The 27,710-nt window shown below is 36.3% G+C and overlaps 1 protein-coding gene across 4 annotated transcripts in view; it reads left to right on the forward strand.

Annotated features, from left to right (window-relative positions):
- Positions 1-27,710, forward strand: part of FAM135A (family with sequence similarity 135 member A) — a 156,756-nt gene that overhangs the window by 35,765 nt on the left and 93,281 nt on the right. For all 4 annotated transcript variants that reach the window (XM_070795677.1, XM_070795676.1, XM_070795679.1 and 1 more), the window contains exon 4: positions 6,959-7,038. In XM_070795677.1, coding sequence (XP_070651778.1) covers positions 6,959-7,038 — 80 coding nt within the window. The remainder of the gene's footprint in view (positions 1-6,958; positions 7,039-27,710) is intronic.

Below are 27,710 nucleotides of genomic sequence, written 5' to 3' on the forward strand. Positions count from 1 at the left end.
AGTGGGCTTAAAATATTCAGTAAATCATATTGTAAGCAGATGTTATGTCATCCAGTCTTTGTTGTTACATATATAAAGCACCAGCTGAGATTTAGCTCTAGAACTTTCAGAATGGTAAATGGGCATTGACTTCAAGTTAAGTCACCAGCTGCATTAGCTCCTAACAAGAGAATCAGCCAGTTCTTTGACGCTTTGAAGCCAGGCATTGACTTCTCTCCAGCTATGAAACTTCTAGATAGCATCTTTTTCCAATAGAAGACTGTTTTGTCTGCATTGAAAATCTGTTGTTTAGAGTAGCCATCCTCATGAATTGTCTTAGCTAGATCTCCTGGGTGACTTCAAGTGCAAGCTTCACCTTGCACTTCTATGTCATTGAGTTGGCCTTTTTGCTTAAATGTCATGAACCAGCCTCTGCTGGCTTCAAACTTCCCTTCTACAGCTTCCTTGCTTCACTCAGCCTTTGTAGAATTGAAGGTATTTAGGGCCTTGCTCTGGTTTTAGACTTTGGCAAAAGGGAATGGTATAGCTGGTTTCATCTTCTCTTCAGACCACTAAAACATTCTTCATATCAACAGTAAGGTTGTTTGCTTTCTTTTCATTCATGTGTTCACTGGAGTAGCACTTGTAAATTTCTGTCAGGGCTTTTCCTTTGAATGTACAGCTTGGCTATCTGTTTGGCACAAGAGGCTGAGTTTTATCCCTTGAACGTGCCTTCCTCACTAAGCTTTTGATTTAAAGTGAAAAACAACCAGCTCTTCCTTTCACTTAGAGGCCATTGTAGGATTATTAATTGGCCTAATTTCAATATTGTGTGTCTTAACTGGGAGGCTTGGGGAGAGGGAGAGGGGAGGGGTACAGCCAGTTGGTAGAGCTCTCAAAACACACACAGTATTTATTAGTTCAGTGTCTTTTTTTTTTTTTTAATTTCCTGTTAAAAAACATTTGGCCCAATTTTATTTATTTATACTTTTTGGCCACATGGCATGGGGGATCTTAGTTCCCCAACCAGAGATCAAACCTGTGCCTCCTGCAGTGGAAGCAGAGTCTTAGCCACTGGACTGCCAGAAAAGTTTCAGTTCACTGCCTAATATGAGTGGTTCCTGGTACCACAAAACAATGACAAGAGTAACATCAAAGTTCACTGATCACAGATCACCGTAACAAATACAATAACAATGAAAAAGTTTGAAATACAGCCTGAATTATCAGAATATGACACTGGGACACAAAGTGAGTGAATGCTATTGAGAAAATCATGCCAATAGACACTTGACGCGTGGTTGCTACAAACCTTCAACTTTTAAAACATAAAATATCTGTGAATGTTGTTGTCGTCTCTCAGTCCTGTCTGACCGTCTGTGATGCCATGGTCTGCCACACGCCAGGCTTCCCTGTCCATCACCAACTCCCGGAGCTTACTCAAACTCATGTGCATCGAGTCAGCAATGCCATCCAACTATCTCATCTTCTGTTGTCCCCTTCTCCTCCCACCTTCAATCTTTCCCAACATCATGGGCTTTTCCAGTGAGTCAGTTCTTCGCATCAGGTGGGCAAAGTATTTTTATCATACTTGATGGGTTATACTGCGTCATGACTCTTCCTGATGTTCAGAGGGAGCCCTGTAGGTTGATTTCTGCAAACTTCTCATGGGATAATCCAGGCAGTGTTCATCTCCTACTGTTGCTAGTTGTTCCAGACTCTAGTGATATTCTCTGTTCTAGATTTAGAATCAGCCTAGGGGCTCTAGTTCCTTTTAGTGGGAAATAGTGTTTAGAGATCATAACATATATGTTAAAAGTACATATTTTTATTGAATCATTGTTTCTAGGCCTTCTCAGTTGACACAAATTTTTTTAAAGAAAAATACTTCATAAATTTTTACTATTTTCCTGTTCTAACTTTTGATTTATTTTTTTAATTTTATATTTCTATCTCTTTTCACTTACGCTGAAAGTCTTGGTTCCTAATAACATAATTAGTCATTGCTTTATTCATATGTGTGTAGATATGTCTAAAATAATTTCGAAATAATGGTAGCAACATAACCAGCAAGACTGTTAATGTTGTTTGGAACCTCTTTGGGGTTTTCTTTTATTGTATATCCCATGAGGAACAGGCACTGAAAGTACTGTGTTTTAAAAATCACTTGAAAGTACTCTGTGAAATTGCAATTAAGTAGATACACATTAAGTTCAGTTATTTTAGGGTGGTTTAAGGGATTGCTTTTTAAAGTTAATGTATTTTGCTTTTTTATAAAAAGATTTTATGATTCCAAAATAAAAACTGAAGTACATTCATTGAAAAGGGCCTTATTTTCATCCCTGTTGCTTCTCTTCACCCTCATTTCCCCATCTCCCCACCTATAAAAGCCATTTTACTTTTTATTAGTTTTGTGTATGTCCTTCTTCCTTTTTATTACTTTTTTTAAAAGGCAAAAAATACATAATCATATCCTTTATTCTCAAAGAAAGGTAGCATAATATACATATTCTGCACTTGCTTTTGTCTTTAAAAAAAGTATCTTAGAGACCACTGCTTTGTAGTATATATAGATATGCTAAATATAGATATAGATATGCTAGTAGTAAAGAACCTGCCTGCCAGTACAGGAGACATATGAGGCATGGGTTTGATCCCTGGGTTGGGAAGATCCCCTGCATGCCAACCCACTCCAGTATTCTTGCCTGGAGAATCCCTAGGACACAGGAGCCTGGCAGTATGGTCCACAGGGTCGCAGAGTCAGACATGGCTGAAGTGACTTAGTATGCAAACACACATATATAGATATATGTATATATGTATATAAGATAATGTTTTATAACTGTATGGTACTGTACCATAGTTTATTCAGCCAGTCCTTTATTGATAGACATTTTTTTCTCGAGTTTTCTTGTTGCAGTTAATACTTCAGTGAATAGCCTTATGCTACCTCATTGAAAATTTTTGCTAAAGTATCTTTGGGAGATCGTCTAACAAGTGTGATGCTAGGTCAGAGAGTAAATATGTGTGTTTTTGCTCTTTGTGGCTAAATTCTGTTTCACATGGTTTGCACCCTTTTACGTCTCCAGCAGTGCAGAATTCCTTTTTGCCCAGACTGTCACCAACAGAGCATTTTGTCAAATTGAATTTCCCTCAATGTGATAGATGAGAAAAGATAGCTCATTATAGTTTTAATTCGTGGTTTTTAAAATTATAAATAAGATTGAACCTTTTTTCATGTATTTAAGAGACATTTGCATTTCTTTTTTGGTGAACTATTTATTAATATATTTTTCCCCCTTTTTTTAGGTTAATTGGTCTTTTTCTCTGTTTTTAGATGCTCTTTATATATTAGGAATATAATTCAGGTTTTTAAAAGTGAAAGTAAGATTTGTCTGAATGGATCAGCAAATTCCCTCAGGACAGAAACGGCTTCATTGCGTTGCCTGCCTGACTGAATTTTTTGATAATTCCACACTATTTTGTTGCTTCTTCAATAATCTTATAAAGATACACTTTAATACTTTATTTGGCAGTTTGGGTTGTTTTCTAAGCAAGAAGTTCTAAATAGCCTAGCTCACCATGGCCCTTGCTGCTGCTGCTGCTGCTGCTAAGTCGCTTCAGTCGTGTCTGACTCTGTATAACCCCATAGACAGCAGCCCACCAGGCTCCCCCGTCCCTGGGATTCTCCAGGCAAGAAAACTGGAGTGGGTTGCCATTTCCTTCTCCAATGCATGAAAGTGAAAAGTGAAAGGGAAGTCGCTCAGTCGTGTCCAACTCTTTGCGACCCCATGGACTATAGCCTACCAGGCTCTTGCGTCCATGGGATTTCTCAGGCAAGAGTACTGGAGTGGGGTGCCATTGCCTTCTCCATGGCCCTTAAAAAGGAACTATTTTATCCTGTATTTCAAAAATTTTACTGCTTGATATTTAATGTAAAAAATAGTTAACGTGCACAGTCACACACACACAATTGAAAGTTTTCCTCATTTTTGGAGATTTGTACCTTAAAGTACCATTAATTCTAATTTTAAAAATGTATTTAGAGTCATAATAGGCTGCTGTTACAAATGCTGTTACAAATGCAAAAGGAACATCGTTTAAAATAACGTATGTAATTACTACCAGTGGTTTGTTTTCCCTGTGTCTCTAGTACTTAGCCCAGTGGCTAACACATTGGTGGGTCCTCTATAAGTCATGAATTAATGGTACATGTGTGTGTTATATGTACACACTCACATTTAAGTTCAGGGAATTTTAAATAAGATACTCTAATTGCATACAGTTTCATGAAAGATAATGCTGTGAAAGTGCTACACTTTTGGAAAACTCAGCAGTGGCCACAGGACTGGAAAAGGTCAGTTTTCATTCCAATCCCAAAGAAAGGCATTGGCAAAGAATGCTCAAACTACCTCACAATTGCACTCATCTGACACGCTAGTAAAGTAATGCTCAAAATTCTCCAAGCCAGGCTTCAGCAATACGTGAACCGTGAACTTCCAGATGTTCAAGCGGTTTTAGAAAAGGCAGAGGAACCAGAGATCAAATTTCCAGCATCCACTGGATCATGGAAAAAGCAAGAGAGTTCTGGAAAAACATCTATTTCTGCTTTACTGACTATGCCAAAGCCTTTGACTGTGTGGATCACGGTACACTGTGGAAAATGAAAGAGATGGGAATACCAGACCACCTGACCTACCTCTTGAGAAATTTGTATGCAGGTCAGGAAGCAACAGTTAGAACTGGACATGGAACAACAGACTGGTTCCAAATAGGAAAAGGAGTATGTCAAGGCTGTATATTGTCACCCTGCTTATTTAACTTACATGCAGAGTACATCATGAGAAACGCTGGGCTGGAAGAAGTACAAGCTGGAATCAAGACTGCCGGGAGAAATATCAATAACTTCAGATATGCAGATGACACCACCCTTATGGCAGAAAGTGAAGAGGAACTAAAGAGCCTCTTGATGAAAGTGAAAGAGGAGAGTGAAAAAGTTGGCTTAAAGCTCAGCATTCAGAAAACGAAGATGATGGCATCTGGTCCCATCACTTCATGGGAAATAGATGGGGAAACAGTGGAAACAGTGTCAGACTTTATTTTTCTGGGCTCCAAAATCACTGCAGACGGTGACTGCAGCCATGAAATTAAAAGACACTTACTCCTTGGAAGAAAAGTTATGACCAACCTAGATAACATATTCAAAAGCAGAGACATTACTTTGCCAACAAAGGTCCGTCTAGTCAAGGCTATGGTTGTTCCAGTGGTCGTGTATGGATGTGAGAGTTGGACTGTGAAGAAAGCTGAGCGCCAAAGTATTGATGCTTTTGAACTGTGGTGTTGGAGAAGACTCTTGAGAGTCCCTTGGACTGCAAGGAGATCCAACCAGTCCATTCTAAAGGAGATCAGCCCTGGGTGTTCTTTGGAAGGAATGATGCTAAAGCTGAAACTCCAGTACTTTGGCTACCTCATGTGAAGAGTTGACTCATTGGAAAAGACTCTGATGCTGGGCTCTGATGCTGGGAGGTATTGGGGGCAGGAGGAGAAGGAGACAACAGGATGAGATGGCTGGATGGCATCACTGAATCGATGGACGTGAGTTTGAGTGAACTCCGGGAGTTGGTGATGGACAGGGAGGCCTGACGTGTTGCAATTCATGGGGTTGCAAAGAGTTGGACATGACTGAGCGCCTTAACTGAACTGAACTGAATGGTATACAGTAAATGCAGTGTTGTTTAAATGTCTTTGAACTAATGCGTACAATTATAATTGTGGGTGTACATTTATAAGTAGGTCATAGTTCCTGTGTTTAAGACGTTTAAAATGAAACATATCAGTTGTTTATTCTTAGCTCTTATATGGCGTATCTGAATATTTTAAAATATCAGTGTTTGATTTAATCTTTAATTAAAATTAAAACTTTGCTATCTAATGCCAAAGTTCCTGCTTTTTCCACTTTGATTTTTGTTCTCAGTCATCTCATGTTTTCAGAGTGACCTCATCTTAACCTTAACTCCACAGAGATAGATGTTATCTCTGTGGCATTTTTCCAGTTCTGTTTAAGTCCAAATTGTGATTTTAAAGGTTCTAAATTTAATTGACCACTCTTTCTTTCACTCTTTAAAAATCTGGTGTTGTCCATATATTCTATCCAGCGCCATGCTTTCCTAGAAATCATAGTAATAAATTTATGTATTTTAAATAATCTTTGTATTATTTACAGATTTATACTCTTGCCTAGGAAATCATTAAAGAAAAAAATGAAGATTAAATATTCAACTCTCTAGTGTCCATCTAAACTCATCCCTGATTTATAATCATCATTTAGCTTTTAGTAACCCTTTGTGTGTGTGTGTTTGTATACATAGATACATATATCCTCCATTACATGCACAAACTTGTAGTGTAATGATGTTAAAACAGAAGCATTTGTTTTTACCTCATAATTTTTTCTATTTAAACTGATTGTTAATGACTATTAGATTTATGCAAGTAAAAGTACATAAACTAAACGGAATAGCACTGACCTTGAATAAAACTGAATTCTTTCAGCATAATACATGTCTTATGGTATGAAACCAATTTTTAAAACTGTTTGTTATTAATCCTGTGTTTTCTCAAAATTGTGCTTAAGAATATTTTTATTGTCTTTTAAATGAAAAAATAAATAAACCAGATTAAGCAGCAAAATCCTTAGAATCCTTAGTAACTCCTATTATTGTTATGACATTCTCTTATTTAAAGTAAGAATGTTTCTGTCTTTACATTTGCCTGTTTCTCTTGGGGTTATATGCAATGCAATTGTAATGTTTGATCTGTATGTGGATCTGGTACACTGTTTTCCACCAATAGTAAATACTATGGGAGATTGATAAAGCAGATGAACTTTATTTTTTAATACATATTGATATATAGAAATAGAGGCATTGCGTATTTTTTGACTATTTCGAAGTGACTTTTTTTGTCTCTTTTGCTTCAGTTTTTACCAGATTCGTGCATCTATGAAAATTCCACCAAGAGTTCCTCACAGAGTAGAAGCTAGTTTGCTACATGCAGCAGGTAAGCCAAGGAATATTCTCAATTTAAAAAAAAAAAACTGAAGCAAGATTATAATGACCAATAATAACTTTTCATAATTATTTATATCTCTTAATTATGAACACAAGGTGCCAAAGAGCGTCATTCTCATACTTCATATAAGAAATATATTTGAGGCCTCAGTCAAACAGGCTTGATTATATATTCCTTGTCTCCATCTTAGGTTTCTTAGGATGAGCAAGTAAAAGAAAGTATGTGAAATTTCCTGAAAACAAACATAAGTAAGGGTGATATCAATTATATCATGTAATATGTACTTTTAACAAATGCATAGTGAATGTGAACACATAATTTGATATATGACCACAAAGCTGTTTTCTGATACTTTTATAGTATGCGTTTTGAGATTATTTTTTCACCTACTTTTTTTTTACTTGATTAATGAGAAAATAAAGGATCAGAAAGTATAAAATAGACATATTATAACTGGCACCCCACTCCAGTACTCCTGCCTGGAAAATCCCATGAACGGAGGAGCCTGGAAGGCTGCAGTCCATGGGGTCGCTGAGGGTCGGACACGACTGAGCGACTTCACTTTCACTTTTTACTTTCATGCATTGGAGAAGGAAATGGCAACCCACTCCAGTGTTCTTGCCTGGAGAATCCCAGGGATGGAGGAGCCTGGTGGGCTTCTGTCTATGGGGTCACACAGAGTCGGACACGACTGAAGTGACTTAGCAGCAGCAACAGCTCTCTTATTTACTCATATTCTAAGGAGACACTCTAGCATTAAAGGATTTGAGCCAAAACTAGTGGCCCTGATGTCATCATTGGGCATTTTTTTCAGCTTTCTTGATACAGTATACTCTATTAAGCAGTTAGAAAATACAATGATTAATGAAACATACTGGAGAGTTTTCATTTCTAATATGAATTAATACTTTTCAATGCATCACAAAACATTAAAAAATACCTAATATAAAGCTAGTTCAGTGAAGCTATGAGCCATTCTGTACAGGACCACCCAAGACAGATGGTTCATGGTGGAGAGTTTGAACAAAACATGGTCCACTGGAGAAGAGAATGGCACACCACTTTAGTATTCTTGCCTCGAGAACACTATGAACAGTATGAAAAGGAAAAAAGACATAACACTGAAAGATGAGCCCCCCAGATAGGTAGGTATCCAGTATGCTACTGGAGAAGAACAGAAGAATAGCTCCAGAAGGAATGAAGAGGCTGGGCCAAGCAGAAATGATGCTCAGTTCTGGGGGTGCAGAATTAGAAAGTCAAGAGTTACCTAGAGTAATAGGCAAGTATGGCCTTGGAGTACAAAATGAAGCAGGACAAAGGCTAACAGAATTTTGCCAAGAGAATATACTGGTCATAGCAGATACCCTCTTCCAGCAACTTAAGAGACTACTCTATACATGGACATCATCAGATGGTCAATAGAAAAATCAGATTGATTAATTCTTTTTTTTAAAATAATATCTGGCAGTTTATTAAAAAATGGAGTATACTGAACAACAAACTATCTCACATCTTTCAGGAAGAAAAAACATTAAATTTGAAAAGATGTTACCCACTGAATTTAGGCACAACACCTCTACTCAATTAAGAGAAACATTTGTATAGCCCAGGTCTTTATTTTTACACCCTCAGGCCATGAACTCATAGGGAAGGGGCTCCAACAGTTCGGGTTCCTTTCCATTGGTCCTCACAAAGTGTGCTTCTCTGGGTGGAGCAGACTGGCACTTCAGCTGAACCCAAGTCCCTTTCTCTTTGGCTTCCTTCTTTTTCTGATCATTTTCCTTCACATGTTTCAGGAAGTTATCTCGGCTCTTAGAGTGCTTAATACGCTCGATATGCACATTAATTCTCTTGGCAAGAATCTTGCCCTTGTTTGTTTACAGTGATGCCAACAGCATGCTGGGTAAAACTGTAGACTCCCAGTTTTGCCATGGTAACATTTGTGGGGCATTCCTTTTTGAACAGTACCCATTCCTTTGTATTGCTCATTTTAGCGAATTACTGGAAGATGACGGTTCTGGCCGAAAAGCCAGATAGATTAATTCTTTGCAGTCAAAGATGGACAAGCTTTATACAGTCAGAAAAAACAAGACCTGGAGCTGACTGTGGCTCAGATCATGAACTTGCTGCCAAATTCAGGCCTAAATTGAAGAAAGTAGAGAAAACCATTTGCCCATTCAAGTATGACCTAAATCAAATTCCTTATGAGTATACGGTGAAAATGACGAATAGATTCAGGGGATTGAATCTGGTAGACAGAGTGCTTGTAGAACTATGGACAGAGGTTCATAACATTGTACCAGAAGCAGTCACCAAAACTTTCCCCAAGAAAAAGAAATGCAAGAAGGCAAATGATTGTCTGAAGAGGCCTTACAAATAGCTGAGAAAAGAAGAGAAGTGAAAGGGAAAGATATATCCAACTGAGTGCAAGCTTCCAGAGAATAACAAGTGGAGATGAGAAAGCCTTCTTAAGTGAACAATGTGATGAAATAGAGGAAAACAATAGAATGGGAAAGACTAGAGATCTCTTGAAGAAGATCAGAGATACCAAGGGAACATTTCGTGCAAAGATGGGCACAATAAAGGTTGGAAACGACAGGGACCTAACAGAATCAGAAGAGACTGAAAAGAGGTGGCAAGAATACACAGAAGAGCTATACAGAAAAGATCTTAATGACCCGGATAACCACGATGGTGCAGTCAGTCACCTAGAACCAGACATCCTGGAATGTGAAGTCAAGGGGGCCTTAGGTAGCATGACTTTGAACAAAGCTAGTAATTAGTAAAGGTGAGATAATTCCAGCTGAGCTCTTTCAAACCCTAAAAGATGATGCAGTTAAAGTGCTGCACTTAATATTCCAGCAAATTTGGAAAACTCAGCAGTAGCCACAGCACTGGGAAAAGTCAGTTTTCATTCCAATCCCAAAGAAAGGCAAAGCCAAAGAATGTTCAAACTACTGTACAATTGTGCTCATTTCACATGCTAGCAAGGTAATGCTCAAAATCCTTCAAGCTAGGCTTCAGCAGTTAATGAACCAAAAACTTTCAGATGTACAAGCTGAATTTTAAAAAGGTAGAGGAACCTGAGATCAAATTGCCAGCATCTCTTGGCTCACACACAAAAAAAGAGAATTCCAGAAAAACATCTACTTCTGCTTTACTGACTATACTAAAGTCTTTGTGTAGATTACAACAAACTGTGGAAAATTCTCAAAGAGATGGGAACACCAGACTACCTTACCTGTCTTCCTGAGAAACCTGTATGAAGGTCAAGAAGGAACAGTTAAAACTGGACATGGAACAATGGACTGGTTCAGAATTGGGAAAGGAGTATGTCAGGCCTGTATATTGTCACCCTGCTTATTTAACTTCTGTGCAAAATACATCATGTGAAATGCTGGGCTGGATGAATCACAAGCTGGACTCAAGATTGCCGGGAGAAATATCAACAACTTCAGATATACAGATGATGCCACTCTAATGGCAGAAAGTGAAGAGGAACAAAAGAGCCTCTTGATGAGGGTGAAAGAGAGTGAAAAGGCTGGCTTAAAACTCAGCATTCAAAAAACTAAGAGCATGGCATCCAGTCCCATCACCTCATGGCAAATAAATGGGAGAAGAGTGTAAACAATGGCAGATTTTATTTTCTTGGGCTCCCAAATCACTGCAAATGGTGACTGTAGCCATGAAATTAACAGATAATTTCTCCTGGAAGAAAAGCTATGACAAACCTAGACAGCATATTAAAAAGCAGAGACATTACTTTGCCCACAAAGGTCCGTCTAGTTAAAGCCATGGTTTTTCCAGTAGTCTTACAGGGATGTGAGAGCTGGACAGTAAAGATGGCTGAGGGCTGAAGAATTGATGCTTTCCAGTTGTGGTGTTGGAGAAGACTTGAGAGTCCCTTGGAAAGTAAGGAGATCAAACCAGTCAATCCTAAAGAAAAACAACCCTGAATATTCATTGGAAGGACTGATGCTGAAGCTCCAATACTTTGGCCACCTGATGTGAAGAGCTGACTCATTTGAAAAGACCCTGATGCTGGGGAAGATTGTGGGCAGGAGGTGAAGAGGGTAACAGAGGATGAGATGACTGGATGGCTTCACTAACTCAGTGGATGTGACTTGGGCAGACTCCAGGAGATAATGAAGACAGGGAAGTCTGGTGTGCTGCAGTATGTGGGTTGCAAAGAGTCAGACACAATTACTGACTGAACAACAGCATAAAGCTATGTTGAGCACAATTTAGTTCATTTTTGAAATTTAAAAATATATTCTGACAACCTGATGTGCTGAAGATTAACTTTCTTAGCATACAGTGGATACTGAAATGCTGGTTAATGGTTAATGTTAAAAATGAAATAATGGTTAATGTTAAAAATTTAATGAATTTTACATGATGAAGAGTTTATGTTTTTGAAGACTGTCAAAATGCTCATATTGCTTATGACCAAAAGGATGTATATTTCTTTTAAAAAGGAAAAATAAATTTTCTTCTTGGCCTTTTGTATATGTTAACGTATATATTTGTTGTCAATAGGTCTTTTGTAAGTCTACTTTCTAGGAAACAGAGGTTAAAACAACTAGTGGTATTAGATGGATTGGTCCTCCCTTTTTGAACTTCCTTAATCTAGTAAACTAAATGTCTTGCTCTATTGTATTTCTTAAAGTTGCCTGTTGAAAAAAAAGCTAGAAAGACTTATTTTTTCTGGACTTTTTATTTGCTTAATTTTTCAGCTTTATCAAGGAATAATTAACAAACGTAATTTTACATATTAAAAGCGTACAGCATGATTTGTTTTATATATATACATATATACACTATATAATACATATAAATATGTGATTTGTTATACAGATAACAATGTGAAAAAATGGCTGTAATCAAGATAATTAGCACATCTATCACCTCACATAGTTCTTTTTGTGTGTTTGTGGTAAAGAAGGCTTAAGATTTATTCTTAACAAATTTTAAGTATACAGTACTGTATTACTAGCTATAGTCATAATGCTATGCATGAGATCCTCAGAACTTACTTTTCTTATAACTAAAAGAATTTCTGTCTATGAAATTCACTTTTTTTTTAAAGTTAGCTGTGCTGGGTCTTAGTTGTCATGTGCAGGGTCTAGTTCTCTTAATAGGGATTGAATTCAAGCTCTCTGCATTGGGAGTGAGGAGTCTAAACCACTGAATCATCAGGAAAGGTCCCCAAAATTGATTTTGTTTTGTTTCTACATGTAAGTGATAACATCCAGTATTTGTCTTTTCTCTGACTTATTTTGTATAGCATAATGCCCTCCAGGTTCATCCATATTGCTGCAGATGACAGAATTTCCATCTTGTTATGGCTGAATAATACTCCATTGTGAATATATACACTGCATTTTCTTTATCTGTTCATGCACTGACAAACACTTGGATTATTTCCACATCTTGACAATTGTGAATAATGCTGCAATGAAAATGCGCATACAAAACTTTCTTTGAGATACTGATTTCATTTCTTTCAAATATATATCTGGGAGTGGGATTGCTGGATCATGCAGAAATTCTGTTTTTAATTTTTTGCAGATCCTCCATACTGTTTTTTATAGTAACTGCACCAATTCGCATTTCCCACCAACAGTGCACACTAGTGTTCTCTTTTCACATCCTAACATCTCTTTTCACATCATAACATTTGTTATCTCTGGATTTTTTTTTTTTTGAATAACCAATCTAACAAGTATGAAGAGATAGCTCTTATGCTTTTGGTTTACATTTCCCTGTAAATGAATAATTTGTGATGATTAGTGATGTTGAGCATCATTTTATATACCTGTTGGTCATTTGTATGTCTTCCTCTTTAGTGTTTTTACTTACTTATCATTTATTTGGTTAGTAGCGTGCAGGATCTTCAATCTTCCTTGTGGAATGCGGGATCTTTTAGTTGCATTGTGTGAACTCTTAGTTGTGGAATGTGGGATCTAGTTCCCTGACCAGGGATCAAACTTGGCCCCCCTCCATTAGGAGCATGGAGTCTTAGCCACTGGACCACCAGGCCTTTATGGTTTCTTTGGAAAAAAAAAGTCTGTTCACTTCTTCTGCTTATTTTATTTATTTACTTTTTTATTGGAAATACTCTTTTATTCTTTCTCTTTTTTTAATATAAATTTATTAATTTTACTTGGAGGTTAATTACTTTACAATATTGTATTGGTTTTGCCATACATCAACATGAATCTGCCATGGGTGTACACACGTTCCCCATCCTGAACCCCCCATACCATCCCTCTGGGTCATCCCAGTGCACCAGCCCCAAGCATCCTGTATCCTGCATCGAACCTGGACTGGCGATTTGTTTCATATATGATATTATACATGTTTCAATGCCATTCTCCCAAATCGTCCTACCCTCTCCCTCTCCCAGAGTCCAAAAGACTGTTCTATACATCTGTGTCTCTTTTGCTGTCTCGCATACAGGGTTATTGTTACTATCTTTCTAAATTCCATATATATGTGTTAGTATACTGTATTGGTGTTTTTCTTTCTGGCTTACTTCACTCTGTATAATAGGCTCCAGTTTCATCCACCTCATTAAAACTGATTCAAACGTATTCTTTTTAATGGCTGAGTAATACTCCATTGTGTATATGTACCACAGCTTTCTTATCCATTCATCTGCTGATGGACATCTAGCTTGCTTCCATGTCCTGGCTATTATAAACAGTGCTGTGATGAACATTGGGGTACACATGTCTCTTTCAATTCTGGTTTCCTCGGTGTGTATTACCAGCAGTGGAATTGCTGGGTCATAAGGCAGTTCTATTTCCAGTTTTTTAAGGAATCTCCACACTGTTCTTCATAGTGGCTGTACTAGTTTGCATTCCCACCAACAGTGTAAGAGGATTCCCTTTTCTCCACACCCTCTCCAGCATTTATTGCTTGTAGACTTTTGGATCGCAGCCATTCTGACTGGCGTGAAATGGAACCTCATAGTGGTTTTGATTTGCATTTCTCTGATAATGAGTGATGTTGAGCATCTTTTCATGTGTTTGTTAGCCATCTGTATGTCTTCTTTGGAGAAATGTCTATTTAGTTCTTTGGCCCATTTTTTGATTGGGTCATTTATTTTTCTGGAATTGAGCTGCAGGAGTTGCTTGTATATTTTTGAGATTAGTCCTTTGTCAGTTGCTTCATTTGCTATTATATTCTCCCATTCTGAAGGCTGTCTTGCTTATAGTTTCCTTTGTTGTGCAGAAGCTTTTAATTTTAATTAGGTCCCGTTTGTTTATTTTTGCTTTTATTTCCAATATTCTGGGAGATGGGTCATAGAGGATCCTGCTGTGATTTATGTCAGAGAGTGTTTTGCCTATGTTCTCCTCTAGGAGTTTTATAGTTTCTGGTCTTAACGTTTAGATCTTTAATCCATTTTGAGTTTATTTTTGTGTATGGTGTTAGAAAGTGTTCTAGTTTCATTCTTTTACAAGTGGTAGACCAGTTTTCCCAGCACCACTTGTTAAAGAGATTGTCTTTTCTCCATTGTATATTCTTGCCTCCTTTGTCATTCAGTGCAATCCCTATCAAGCTACCAACGGTATTTTTCACAGAGCTAGAACAAATAATTTCACAATTTTATGGAAATACAAAAAAACCCCAAATAGCCAAAGCAATCTTGAGAAAGAAGAATGGAACTGGAGGAATCAACCTGCCTGACTTCAGGCTCTACTACAAAGCCACAGTCATCAAGACAGTATGGTACTGGCAGAAAGACAGAAATATAGACCAATGGAACAAAATAGAAAGCCCAGAGATAAATCCACGCACCTATGGAAATCTTCTGCTCATTTTAAAATCAGATTGTTTGGTTGGTTGTTTTTGCTAGTTAGTTCCTTGGTTCTTTATAGATTTTGGATGTTATCCCCTATCAGATGTATGATTGGCAGATATTTTATTCCATTCACTAGGTTGCTTTTTCTTTTGTTGGTGCTGTCTTCCACTGTGCAGAAGCCTTATAGTTTTATGTAATCCTACCTGTCTATTATTGCCTTTGCTTTGGTGTCAAACATAAATATTACCAAAGACCAAGGGCAAGGAGCTTTCTCCCTATGTTTTCTTCTAGAAGTTAGTGGTTTCAGGTCTTAAAATTTAAGTCTAATCCATTTTGAGTTAATTTTTCTGAGTAATATATAATAGGAGTCCAGTTTTATTCTTTTGCTTGTGTATATCCAGTTTTCCCAGCATGATTTATTGAAGAGACTTTCTTACTATGTGTTCTTGGCACCCTGTCAGTTATTAGTTGATCATATGTGTGTGGGCTGATTTCTGGGCTCTCTTTTTTCCTTCTATTGATCTATGTGCCTATTTTTATACTACTACCATACTATTTTGGTTACTATAGCCATGCAGTGTAGTTTGAAATTAAGAAGTGTGATGCCTCCAGCTTTGTTCTTTTGCTCTTAAGATTGCTCTGGCTATTCAGGGACTTTTGGGGTCTAATACAAATTTTAGGATAATTTTTTCTATTTCTATGAAAAATGCCATTGGAATTTTGATAGAGATTATATTGAATTTGTAGATCACTTCAGGTAGTATGGATATTTTAGCAATATTAATTCTTCCAATCTAAGAACATAGGTTATTTTTCCATTTATTTGTGTTTTCTTCAGTTTCTTTCCTCAATATCTTACAGTTTTTAATGTACAGGTGTTTCATTTCCTTTGGTTAAATTTATACCTAAGTGTTTTATTGCTTTTGATGCCAGTGTGAAATTTTTCAGGTAGTTCATTGTTAATGTATAGAAATGCAGCTGGTTTTTGTATGTTGATTTTGTGTCCTGCAACTTTACTAAATTCATGGATTAGTTCTAACAGCTTTTTTGTGGAATCTTTAGGGTTTTCTCTGTATAGGATCATGTCTTCTGCACAGAGAGACCCTTTTACTTCTTCCTTTCCTATTTGGATACATTTAATTTCTTTTTTGTGTATGTGTGTGGCTAGGACTTCCAGTACTGTGTCATAAAGGAGTGATGAAAGTGGGCATCCTTGTCTTGTTCCTGAGTTGAAAGGAGCACTTTCAACTTTTTACCATTCAGGATGATAGCTGTGGGCTTGTCATAAATGGCCTTTATTATATTGAGATACATTCCTTCTGTACCTAATTTATTGAGAGTTTTTGTCATGAAAGTATGTTGAATGTTTTCAAATTATTTTTCCGCATCTTTTGAGATGATTATATGATTGTTATCCTTCATTTATCATCATTTTCTTAATGTGGTATATGTTTATTGATTTGCATATGTCAAACCATCCATGCTTCCCAGGGACAAATCCCACTGATTATAGTGTATGATCCATTTAATATGCTCTTGAATTTGGTTTGTTAGATATTGGTTGGTCAAAATTGCCTTTCATTTTTAAAGTAAAAATAAAAGGCACATTTTTCATTTTCACTGAGAAAATTTTTTATTGAACAATGTATTCACCATTTTGTTCCACTACCTTCTGCCAATTTTCAGGCAACTTCATAATGCATCTTCACAAAACTTTTTATCTCTTTGAGCAAAGAACTGTTCCAAGTGCCTTTTACAGTATTCCAGGGAATTGAAATTTTTTTCCATTAAGAGAATATCGTAAAAACCACAATTAATGAGCATTCAAAGTGCAAGGTCTGGTGATTATGGCAGATGAATCAGAACTTCCCAGCCAAGCTGTAACAGTATTTGGTTATTAAAGAAATATGCAGCCTTGCATTATCTTGATGGAAGATTATGTTTTCTCTTAACTGATTCTGGATGCTTTTCATCAAGTTGGTCTAATTAGGAGCAGTATCTGTTGGAATCAATCATTTGGATAAAGACCAGCCTTTGGTATGATTGGTGATGGTTCATTTTTCTTGCCCCATAATCTCTTCCTCCCAGATTATTGTACAGTATCCACTTTTCATCACCATCATAATTTGTTTTAAAAATGGAACATTTTCATTACATTTAAGTAGAGAATGTCATGCAGAAATACCATCAAGGTTTTTTCTGTTTAACTTATGTAGAACCCAAACATCAAAGTGACTGACTAAGCTGGTGCAAATGACTTTCAGTGCTTGATTTGGATATTTTGAGTATGTTGGCTATGGTATAACATTAATTTGTTCTCAGTTAGTGTCTCAATTTGGTCACTATCAATTTCAACTGCTCTAACCTATGGTGGGGCATTGTCCAGCAAGAAATCTCCAGCTCGAGCTTTGCAAACCATTTTTGACACGTTTGATCAATCACAGCACCTTTTCCATAAACTGCACAAATCTTTTCAGCATTTCAGTTGTATTTATACCTTTCTTGAAATAAACATAATATGGCAAACATGTTGCATTTTTCTTCCATCTTCAGTATTAAAATGACTATACAAAAATTCACCAATTTTGTGGGGTTTTTCCTGCATTCTTTTTAATTTTTTTTTAATTGAAGGATGATTGCTTTACAGAATTTGCTGTTTTCTGTCAAACCTCAACATGAATCGGCCATAGGTATACATATAGCCCAACCCTTTTGAACCTCCCTCCCATCTCCCTCCCCATCCCACCCCTCTAGGTTGATACAGAGCCCCTGTTTGAGTTTCCTGAGCCACACAGCAAATTCCCGTTGGCTTTCTGTTTTACATATGTTAATGTAAGTTTCTGTGTTACTCTTTCCATACATCTCACCCTCTCCTCCCCTCTCCCCATGTCCATAAGTCTGTTCTCTATGTCTGTTTCTCCATTGCTATCCTGTAAGTAAATTCTTCAGAACCATTTTTCTAGATTCTGTATATGTGTGTTAGAATACAATATTTATCTTTCTCTTTCTGACTCACTTCACTCTGACTCACTTCACCTCATCAGAACTGACTCAAATGCATTCGTTTTTATGGCTGAGTAATATTCCATTGTGCATATATACCACAATTTCTTTATCCATTCATCTGTTGATAGGCATCTAGCTTGCTTCCACGTTCTAGCTATTGTAAATAGTGCTACAGTGAACAATGGGATACATGTGTCTTCTTCAACCCTGGTTTCCTCAGGATATATGCCTAGGAGTGGGATTGCTGGGTCATATGGTAGTTTTATTCCTAGTTTTTAAAGGATTCTACGTACTGTCTTCCATAGTGGCTGTATCAATTTACACTCCCATCAACAGTGTAAGAGGGTTCCCTTCTCTCCACACCCTCTCCAGCATTTAATATTTGTAGACTTTTTGATGATGGCCATTCTGACTGGTGTGAGGTGATATCTCATTGTAGTTCTGATTTGCATTTCTCTGATAATGAGTGATGTTGAGCATCTTTTCATGTGTTTATTAGCCATCTGTATGTCTTCTTTGGAGAAATGTCTGTTTAGGTCTTTATCCCACTTTTTGATTAGGTTGTTTCTTTTTCTGGTATTAAGTTGTATGAGCTCCTTGTATTGGAAACGAATCCTTTGTCAGTTGTTTCATTTGCTGTTATTTTCTCCCATTCCAAGGGTTGTCTTTTCACCTTGCTTATAGTTTGCTTTGCTGTGCAAAAGCTTTTAAGTTTAATCAGGTCCCACTTGTTTACTTTTGTTTTTATTTTCATTACTCTAGGAGGTGGGTCATAGAGGATCTGCTTTGATTTATGTCATCGAGTGTTCCGCCTGTTTTCCTCTAAGAGTTTTATAGTTTCTGGTCTTAAATTTAGTTTTTTAATCCATTTTGAGGTTATCATTGTGTATGGTGTTAGGAAGTGTTCTAATTTCAGTCTTTTTACATGTAGCTGTGCAGTTTTCCAGGCACCACTTATTGAAGAGGCTGTCTTTGCTCCTTTGTATATTCTTGCCTCCTTTGTCAAAAATAAGGTACCCATAGGTGCATGGGCTTATTTCTGGACTCCCTATCTTGTTCCATTGGTCTATGTTACTGTTTTTATGCCAGTACCATACTGTCTTGATGACTGTAGCTTTGTAGTATAATCTGAAATCAGAAAGGTTGATTCCTCCAGCTCCATTCTTCTTTCTCAGGACTGCTTTGGTTATTAGGGGTCTTTTGTGTTTCCATATGAATTGTGAAATTTTTGTTCTAGTTCTGTGAAAAATGCTATTGGTAATTTGATAGGGATCGCATTGAATCTGTATATTGCATTTGGTAGTATAGTCATTTTCACAATATTGATTCTTCCTACCCAGGAACATAGAATATCTCTCCATCTGTTTATGTTGTCTTTGAATTTCTTTCATAAGTGTCTTATAATTTTCTGTGTACAGTTCGTTTGTCTCCTTAGGTAAGCTTATTCCTAGATATTTAATTCTATTTGTTGCAATAGTGAATGGGATTGATTCCTTACTTTCTCTTTCTGATTTTTCATTGTTAGTATATAGAAATGCAAGTGATTTCTTTGTATTGATTTTGTATCCTGAGACTTTGCTAAATTCGCTGGTTAGCTCTAGTAATTTTCTGATACTGTCTTTAGGGTTTTCTGTGTACAGTATCATGTCATCTGCAAACAGTGAGAGCTTTACTTCTTTTCCGATTTGGATTGCTTTTATTTCCTTTTCATCTCTCATTGCTGTAGCTAGGAATTCCATAACTATGTTGAATAATAGTGATGAAAGAGGACACCCTTGTCTTGTTCCTGATCTTAGGAGGAATTCTTTCAGTTTTTCACCATTGAGAATAATGTTTGCTGTGGGCTTATCACATATGGCCTTTACTATGTTGAGGTAGGTTCCTTCTGTGCCCATTTTTTGAAGAGTTTTAATCATAAATGGGTGCTGAATTTTGTTAAAGGCTTTTTCTGCATCTATTGAGATTATCTATGGTTTTTATCTTTCAGTTTGTTAATATGGTGTATCACATTGATTGATTCATGTATATTGAAGAATGCTTGCCAACTTGGTCATGGTGTATGAGCTTTTTGATGTGTTGCTGACTTCTGTTTGCTAAAATTTTGTTGAGGATTTTTGCATGTAAGTTCATCAGTGATATTGGCCTGTAGTTTTCTTTTTTCTTGTCTTTGGTTTTGGTATCAGGGTGATGGTGGCCTTGTAGAATGAGTTTGAAAGTGTTCCTTCCTCTGCGATTTTTTGAAAGAGCTTTAGAAGGATAGGCATTAGCTGTTCTCTAAATGTTTGATAGAATTCTTCTGTGAAACCATCTGGTCCTGGGCTTTTACTTTTTGGGAGATTTTTGATCACAGCTTCTATTTCAGTGCTTGTATTTCGGTTGTTCATACTTCCTGGTTTAGTCTAGGAAGATTGAACTTTTCTAAGAATCTGTCCATTTCTTCCAGGTTATCCATTTTATTATCATATAGTTCATTATAGTCTCTTATAATCCTTTGTATTTCTGCATTGTCTGTTGTAACCTCTCCTTTTTCATTTCTAATTTTGTCGATTTGATTCTTCTCTCATTGTTTCCTGATGAGTGTGACTAAAGGTTTGTCAATTTTGTTCATCCTCTCAAAGAACCAGATTTTAGTTTTATTAATCTTTACGATTGTTTTTTTCATTTCTTTTTCATTATTTCTGTTCATATCTTTATGCTTTCTTTCCTTCTACTAATTTTGGATTTTTTTTTGTTCTTATTTTTCCAGTTGTTTTAGGTGTAAAGTTAGGCTATTTTAATGTTTTTCTTGTTTCTTGAGGTAAGATTTTATTGCCATAAATTTCTCTCTTAGGACTGCTTTTGCTGCATCCCATAGGTTTTGAGTTGTCGTGTTTCCATTGTCATTTGTTTCTAGAAATTTTTTGATTTCCCTTTTGATTTCTTCAGTAACCTTTTAGTTATTTAGAAATGCATTGTATAATCTCCATGTATTTGTGTTTCTTACAGTTTTTTTCATGTGATTGATACCTAGTCTCAGAATTGTGATCAGAAAAGATGCGTGATATGATTTTAATTTTGTTGAATTTACTAAGGTTTGATTTGTGACCCAAGACGTGGTCTCTCCTGGAGAATGTTCCATGTGCATTTGAAAAGAAGGTGTATTCTTCTGCATTTGGATAGAATGTCCTGAAGCTATCAATGAGATCCATCTCATCTAATGTATCATTTAAGACTTGTGTTTCCTTACTAATTTTTCTGTTTTGATAATCTGTCCATTGGTGTGAGTGGGCTGTTAAAGTCTTCTACTGTTATTCTGTTACTGTCATTTTCTCCTTTTATGTCTGTTAGTGTTTGTTTTATGTATTGAGGTGCTTCTATGTTGGGTGCATAGATATTTACAATTTTTATGTCTTCCTCTTGGATTGATCCCTTGATCATTATGTAGTGTCCTTCCTTATCTCTGGTAATCTTTATTTTAAGGTCTGTTTTGTCTGATACGGGGATTGCTACTCCAGCTTTCTTTTGCTTCCCATCTGCATGGAATATATTTTTCCATCCTCTCACTTTCAGTCTATATGTGTCTTAAGGTCTAAAGTGGATTTCTTGTAGACAGCATATATATGGGTCTTGTTTTTGTATCCATTCAGCCAGTTTGTGGCTTCCCTTATGGCTCAGGTGATAAAGATTCTGCCTGCAATGCAGGAGACCTCGGTTCGATCCCTGGGTTGGAAAGATCCCCTGAAGAAGGGGAAGGCTACCCACTCAGGTATTCTGGCCTGGAGAATTCCATGGACTGTATAGTCCATGGAGTCGCAAAGAGTTGGACACGACTGAGTGACTTTCAGTTTCAGCCAGTCTGTGTCTTTGGTTGGAGCATTTAATTCATTTACATTTAAAGTAATTATTGATATATATGTTCCTGTTGCTATTTTCTTAATTGTTTGGGATTGATTTTATAGGTCTTTTTTCTTCTTTTATATTTCTTGACTGTGTAAGTCCATTTAACATTTGTTGTAAAGCTGGTTTTGTGGTACTGAATTCTCTTAACTTCTGCTTGTCTGAAAAGCCTTTGATTTCTCCATCAATTTTGAATGAGATCCTTGCCAGGTACAGTCATCTTGGTTGTAGATTTTTCCCTTTCAGTACTTTAAATATATCCTGCCTTTCCCTTCTGGCTTTCAGAGTTTCTGCTGAAAGATCAGCTGTTAAATGTATGGTGTTTCCCTTGTATGGTATTTGTTGCTTCTCCCTTGCTGCTTTTAATATTCTTTCTTTGTGTTTAGTCTTTGTTCATTTGATTAGTATGTGTCTTGGAAGTTTCTCCTTGGGTTTATCCTGTATGGGACTCTTTGTGCCTCTTGGACTTGATTGACTATTACCTTTTCCATTTTGGGGAAATTTTCATCTATAATCTCTTCAAAAATTTTGTCATACCCTTTCTTTCTCTCTTCTTCTGGGACCCCTATAATTTGAATGTTGGTGCAGTTGATATGGTCCCAGAGGTCTCTGAGACTATCCTCAGCTCTTGTCATTCTTTTCACTTTATTCTGCTCTTCAGAGGTTATTTCCACCATGTTATCTTCCAGCTCACTGATTCGTTCTTCTGCTTCAGATATTCTGATATTGATTCCTTCTAGAGTATTTTTAATTTCAGTATTTGTGTTGTTTGTCCCTGCATGTTTATTCTTTAATTCTTCTAGGTCTTTGTTAATTGATTTTTGCATTTTCTCCATTTTGCCTTCAGGGTTTTTGATTACTATCATTATTCTGAGTTCTTTTTCAGGTAGTTTGCCTATTTCCTCTTTATTTATTTGGACTTCTGTGTTTCTAGTTTGTTCCTTCATTTGTGTAGTATTTCTCTGCCTTTCATTATTATTATTTTTTTAACTTACTGTGTTTGAAGTCTTCTTTTCCCAGGCTTCAAGGTTGAATTCTTTCTTCCTTTTGGTTTCTGCCCTCTAAGGTTGGTCCAGTGGTTTGTGTAAGCTTCTTATAGGGTGAGATTTGTGCTGAGTTTTTGTTTGTTTGTTTGTTTTCCTCTGATGGGCAAGGCTGAGTGAGTGGTAATCCTGTCTGCTGATGATTGGGATTGTATTTTTGTTTTGTTTGTTGTTTAGATGAGACATCCTGCAGGAGGTGCTATTGGTGGTTGGGTGATACCGGGTCTTGTATTCTAGTGGTTTCCTTTGAGTGAGTTCTCACTATATGATACTACCTACATTTAGTTCTCTGGTGGTCTAGGGTCTTGGAGTCAGTGTTCCCACTCCAGAGGCTCAGGGCTTGATCTTTGAAGCTTCAGGTGTAGTACTCTGGTCATTTCCTGTAGCACTGAATGACATATTCTCTTCAGTCTTTATGAAATTCATGATGAGTCCTAAGAGAATATAACTCTCTTCCACTTGGATTTCTGACCAAATAAAGTAACAGGGACCTGACTTACCTTTCAATTACCTTTCAGTTAAACATATATTTATGTGCTGTACTTAGTCACTCAGTCCTGTCCAACTCTTTGTGATCCCATGGACTACAGCCCTCTAGGCTCCTCTGTCCATGAGGATTCTCCAGGCAAGAATACTAGAATAGGTTGCCAAAACATGTATATATGTCTATTCTTTTTCAGATTCTTTTCCTGTAATTTTCTTTTCCAAAGTGTGTTTGTCTGGCTTCTCGATCAGGGTGGTACTAGCCTTGTAAATTAGTTTGAAATTATTTCTTGATAGTCAGTTTTTGAAAGAGCTTAGAAAGGATTGGTATTAATTCTTTATATGTTTGGTAGATTTCACCTATGAAGGCTTCTGATCCTGGACTGTTATTTTGTTGGGAGATTTATTAGTGATTCAGTTACCTTACTCATTAAGGACTTCCCTGGTAGCTCAGACGGTAAAGCGTCTACTTACAATGCAGAAGACCTGGGTTCAATCCCTGGGTTTGGAAGATCCTCTGGAGAAGGAAATGGCAACCCACTCCAGTACTCTTGCCTGGAAAATCCCATGGACAGAGGAGTGTGGTAGGCTACAGTCATTACTGGTCTGTGTAGATTTTCTGTTTTTTCATCACTCAGTCTTGGGAAGGTATGTCTCTAGGAATTTATCCATTTCTTCTAAGTTATCTAATTTGTTGGGGTCATTGTTCATCATAGTCTTTTATTCCTTGTATTTCTGTGGTATTTGTTGTAATGTCTCCTGTTTCACTTATAACTTTATTTGAGTCATCTCTTTTTTTAAAGATTTGTCAATTTTGTTTATTTTTCAAAAAACCTACCCAGTTTCATTCATCTTTTCTGTTGTCTTTATTACCTCTATTTCACTTACTTCTACTCTGATCTTGGTTATTCCCTTCCTTCTGCTAACTTTGGGTTTGTTGTTCTTTTTCTAGTTTCTTGAGGTTCTGTTGTTTGAGACCTTTCCAGATCATTGATATGACAGAAATATTACATGTAATTAATATTTTTTGCAGAGTAATGTTATTTTGACATTGTGAAAATTTGTGTTTCAGAAATACCTAAATGATGAGCCTTCTTTCTAAGTGCCTTTTGTTCTGCTAGGCACTGTTATTTTGGTTTTTCTTAGTTATAAGTCCAGATTTAGTCATTGTTGTTACCCATTCAGTTTCAAGTTTCTGATACAGTCAACTGTATATTATTGATTGTGAGATGTCAATGGCCTGATAGCTTGCTAGTTTTCAAAAGAAAGTATCTTAAAAATAAATTGTTTATAGCAGATACCAGTTTTTAAAAGAGATGCCAGGATTTGGAAAACAGTAGACATCCATGATATGTAATTTTAACCTATAGAGAAAACATTATTTATGTATGTATAAATAAAACATACCAGAAAATTTTTAAGAGGTGGCATGAAAGAGTGAAAGTGTTAGTCATTGAGTCATGTCTGACTCTTGCGACCCCATAGACTATAGCCTTCCAGGCTCCTCTGTTGTTTCCTTTTAATTAAATTATAGCAGCCAAAATGGCAAACACAAGAACTAGATTTTTGACAGTAGGAAAAAAATATGTAAACATTTTTCACACTTTTTTCTCACTTAAAAAAAAATTTGCCAACTTCCGTCTCTCATTCCTGAAATGTTGAACCTAATATGATTACACAAGACCTTTTTTATTCCAGATGTTTTATCAGTGTATTTTCTTTAACTCTAGTTTGGAATGTCATATTTTTGTTCTTTATGGTACAGAAAGATGTCAACATTTACCAATAAAGTAGCCCTGAATGCATTGTGAGATATGCTGCTTTTCCTGCCTAGGACCAGAAATGGTTACCTTTCACGTGTGTGTCATGTTCCATAGCTTCTGAACCATCCTCTGAAACCTGCGTGGTGATATAAATCTATCATTCCAATTGTCTTTCCTGACATGCTACCTCAGAATAGCCATTATGTGGAATGTTTAAGTTAATATGAAAATTATAGAGAATAATGGTTGATGCAGTGTGGTGACTTATTAGAGGCCTACAGGTATAGTAGATGCAGTATTATGTTCTCATGTTCAGGTGAGTTTCCTCACCAACAATATGACAAGCAAAGTGCATAGCAGGCTGCCAGTTTATTCCAGTCTAAGAGGTTCTTTTCTTTCCTTCTATCCTTCTTCCTCCAAGAATTTGTTCCATTTTAAAATGATTTTTAAGAGTCCTTGAAATGTATGTACCTTTTACGTTTGTACCTTTTTAATTTTAGTAAATTTGTTAGGAAAATGTATCCTTTAAAAAATTTTCTGCCTTCAGAAATTACTCCTATGTATTTGACTTTCTTTTAATAAATACATACCACTCACTTCTAGACTCAACCTTGCAAACAACATAAATATCTTTATGTTAAGTCTTTTTTCACTTCTGTTCCTTAACAGTTGACTTTTTCTCCCAAGGGCTTGAATTTTCTCTGTACTTTTTATTAACATGTCCTATTTTTCTTCTAATTTAGATTTGTGCTTTTTATCTCAAGACTGTTTCTTTCCAGGTTTATATTTTACCATATCCTACACCTTGTGTATATTTCTGGAAAACTTTTGGAAAGAAGAGAAAAAATGATTTTGTGTGTGAGTTGCAGTAGGGCAGGTTAGATGGGTTGGGAATTTTATTGCAACATATTTAAATTTTTTCCAGCATGAGATTGTGCTGACAGGGAGAGGTTTGGGTCAGCACATAGCTGTCATCTGTAGTAACATCAGTCATGAAAGACAATGCATATTTATGGGCTGTTGGAAATGGAATAATAACAGTGCATTCAGAGATTTCTACAGCAGAGAGGACATTGCCGGTTCATGGAAGCTGGCCCCAGCTTGAAAGGTTAGAGGACTGTGTATAATTTTGATAAAAAGTTGAGTAACAACTAGCCATTTCTAATAGTGATAGTATTTTTTATAAAGAAATATATACTGTTTTATTTGCTTTTTGATATTCGTCCCTTTTCTCTGAAAAACAAAATTTTTTGTAAATAATATATGCAAATAGTTAAAGATCCATTAATCCAGAAAGATTAGTAGTGAAAAGCATAACTCCTTCTCTAGATGCATCCACTTTTAACTGTTTCTCTAGTCCTGATGGTTTCCTCTCCATGGACATTCCACATCCAGTGATGATAAATGACAATTTAACTCACACAGCTTCCTCTCCTCCTGCTTTTTAAAAGAGATAACATTATCCCACATTTCTCATCGATCATCACTGAAACTTCATATGATACATTTAAAGCTAAATATGAAGACCCCTCATTTTGAAAAGTAAAGATATACATAATCTTACCTCTTTTTTCAAATTTTCTTTTTCTCTCAACTTCTCAACCTATTAGAAATATCCTTTGTTTTACACTGTCAAGATTGCTAACATTCATATTCAGATTTGGAGCTGTAGTCAAATCTTGTATATTTTGTCTATTTTACTTGTTAAAAACAAGTAAACAACATTTGCATTTTTATGGTAACACAAGAGGGAAAGGGTTTATAAAATTGAAATGAGTTTCCAACATAAGAAGAGTCTTAGTTTCTGGCAAGACAAGACAAATCTAGTTCCTGTTTTGGTATTGATCAGGTCACCTGTGACATTGAGATAGCTGTATAGGTCTGTTTTGGAGTCAGAGATGCAGCTTTGTTGTGGTTAAGAAAGTAGTTATGTGGAATCAGGATACCAGCTTCCTTTTATGTTACCTTGGAAAACTCACCCTCTATGAGTTTCGGTTTCTCATCTGCAAAATGTTAACCTGCTTTACAATAAGTGAAAGTTCATAGCAAACTGTGAAGGACCATATACATGTCGGGTGTTATTAATGGACTTATATTAATACAAGAAAGTAAGAAACTGTCTAGAATGCTGTTTGTGAAGTATATAATATTGCAAAGAGCTGAAACTTACATTAGAATTAATTTGATGTTTTCCTATGATTTTTATATTTTCTATTCATTATAGCATATCTCATGTTAATAAGTAAATCTAATTTTTTTTTTTAATCGATAAACCATTTCTTGCGTAAGAAGTATGAACCAGAATGACCAAAGTCAGGAAGGGAAAACTCAAGGGAGGAAGAGACCTCAGAAAAGACCCTAGACTGTGACTTGCAAAGGAAATCTGGGTCCTTGGGCTTCCATTTCTATTCATATAAAACCAGCTTAATGTGCAGAGAGTATTTGAATTTAGACATAACTAGTTTCAAGTCTTACTCTGCCATTTACTAGCTGTATAGTTTCAAGCAAATTACTCAGTTTCTCTGAGCCTTTCCTAATTGTTGTAATGGAAATAATCCCTGTCTTATAGTTTGTTTTTGAAAGTTAAATGAGAAAATTTGGTAGAGAGGCCCAGTGTGGTGCTCTGTGAATACTGGATGCTTTTGTCCTGCTTCTCTTTCTGTTTTAACTGCCCTGGAT

Source organism: Bos indicus, chromosome 9, assembly GCF_029378745.1.
Source record: "Bos indicus isolate NIAB-ARS_2022 breed Sahiwal x Tharparkar chromosome 9, NIAB-ARS_B.indTharparkar_mat_pri_1.0, whole genome shotgun sequence".
Taxonomy (NCBI): Eukaryota; Metazoa; Chordata; class Mammalia; order Artiodactyla; family Bovidae; genus Bos; species Bos indicus.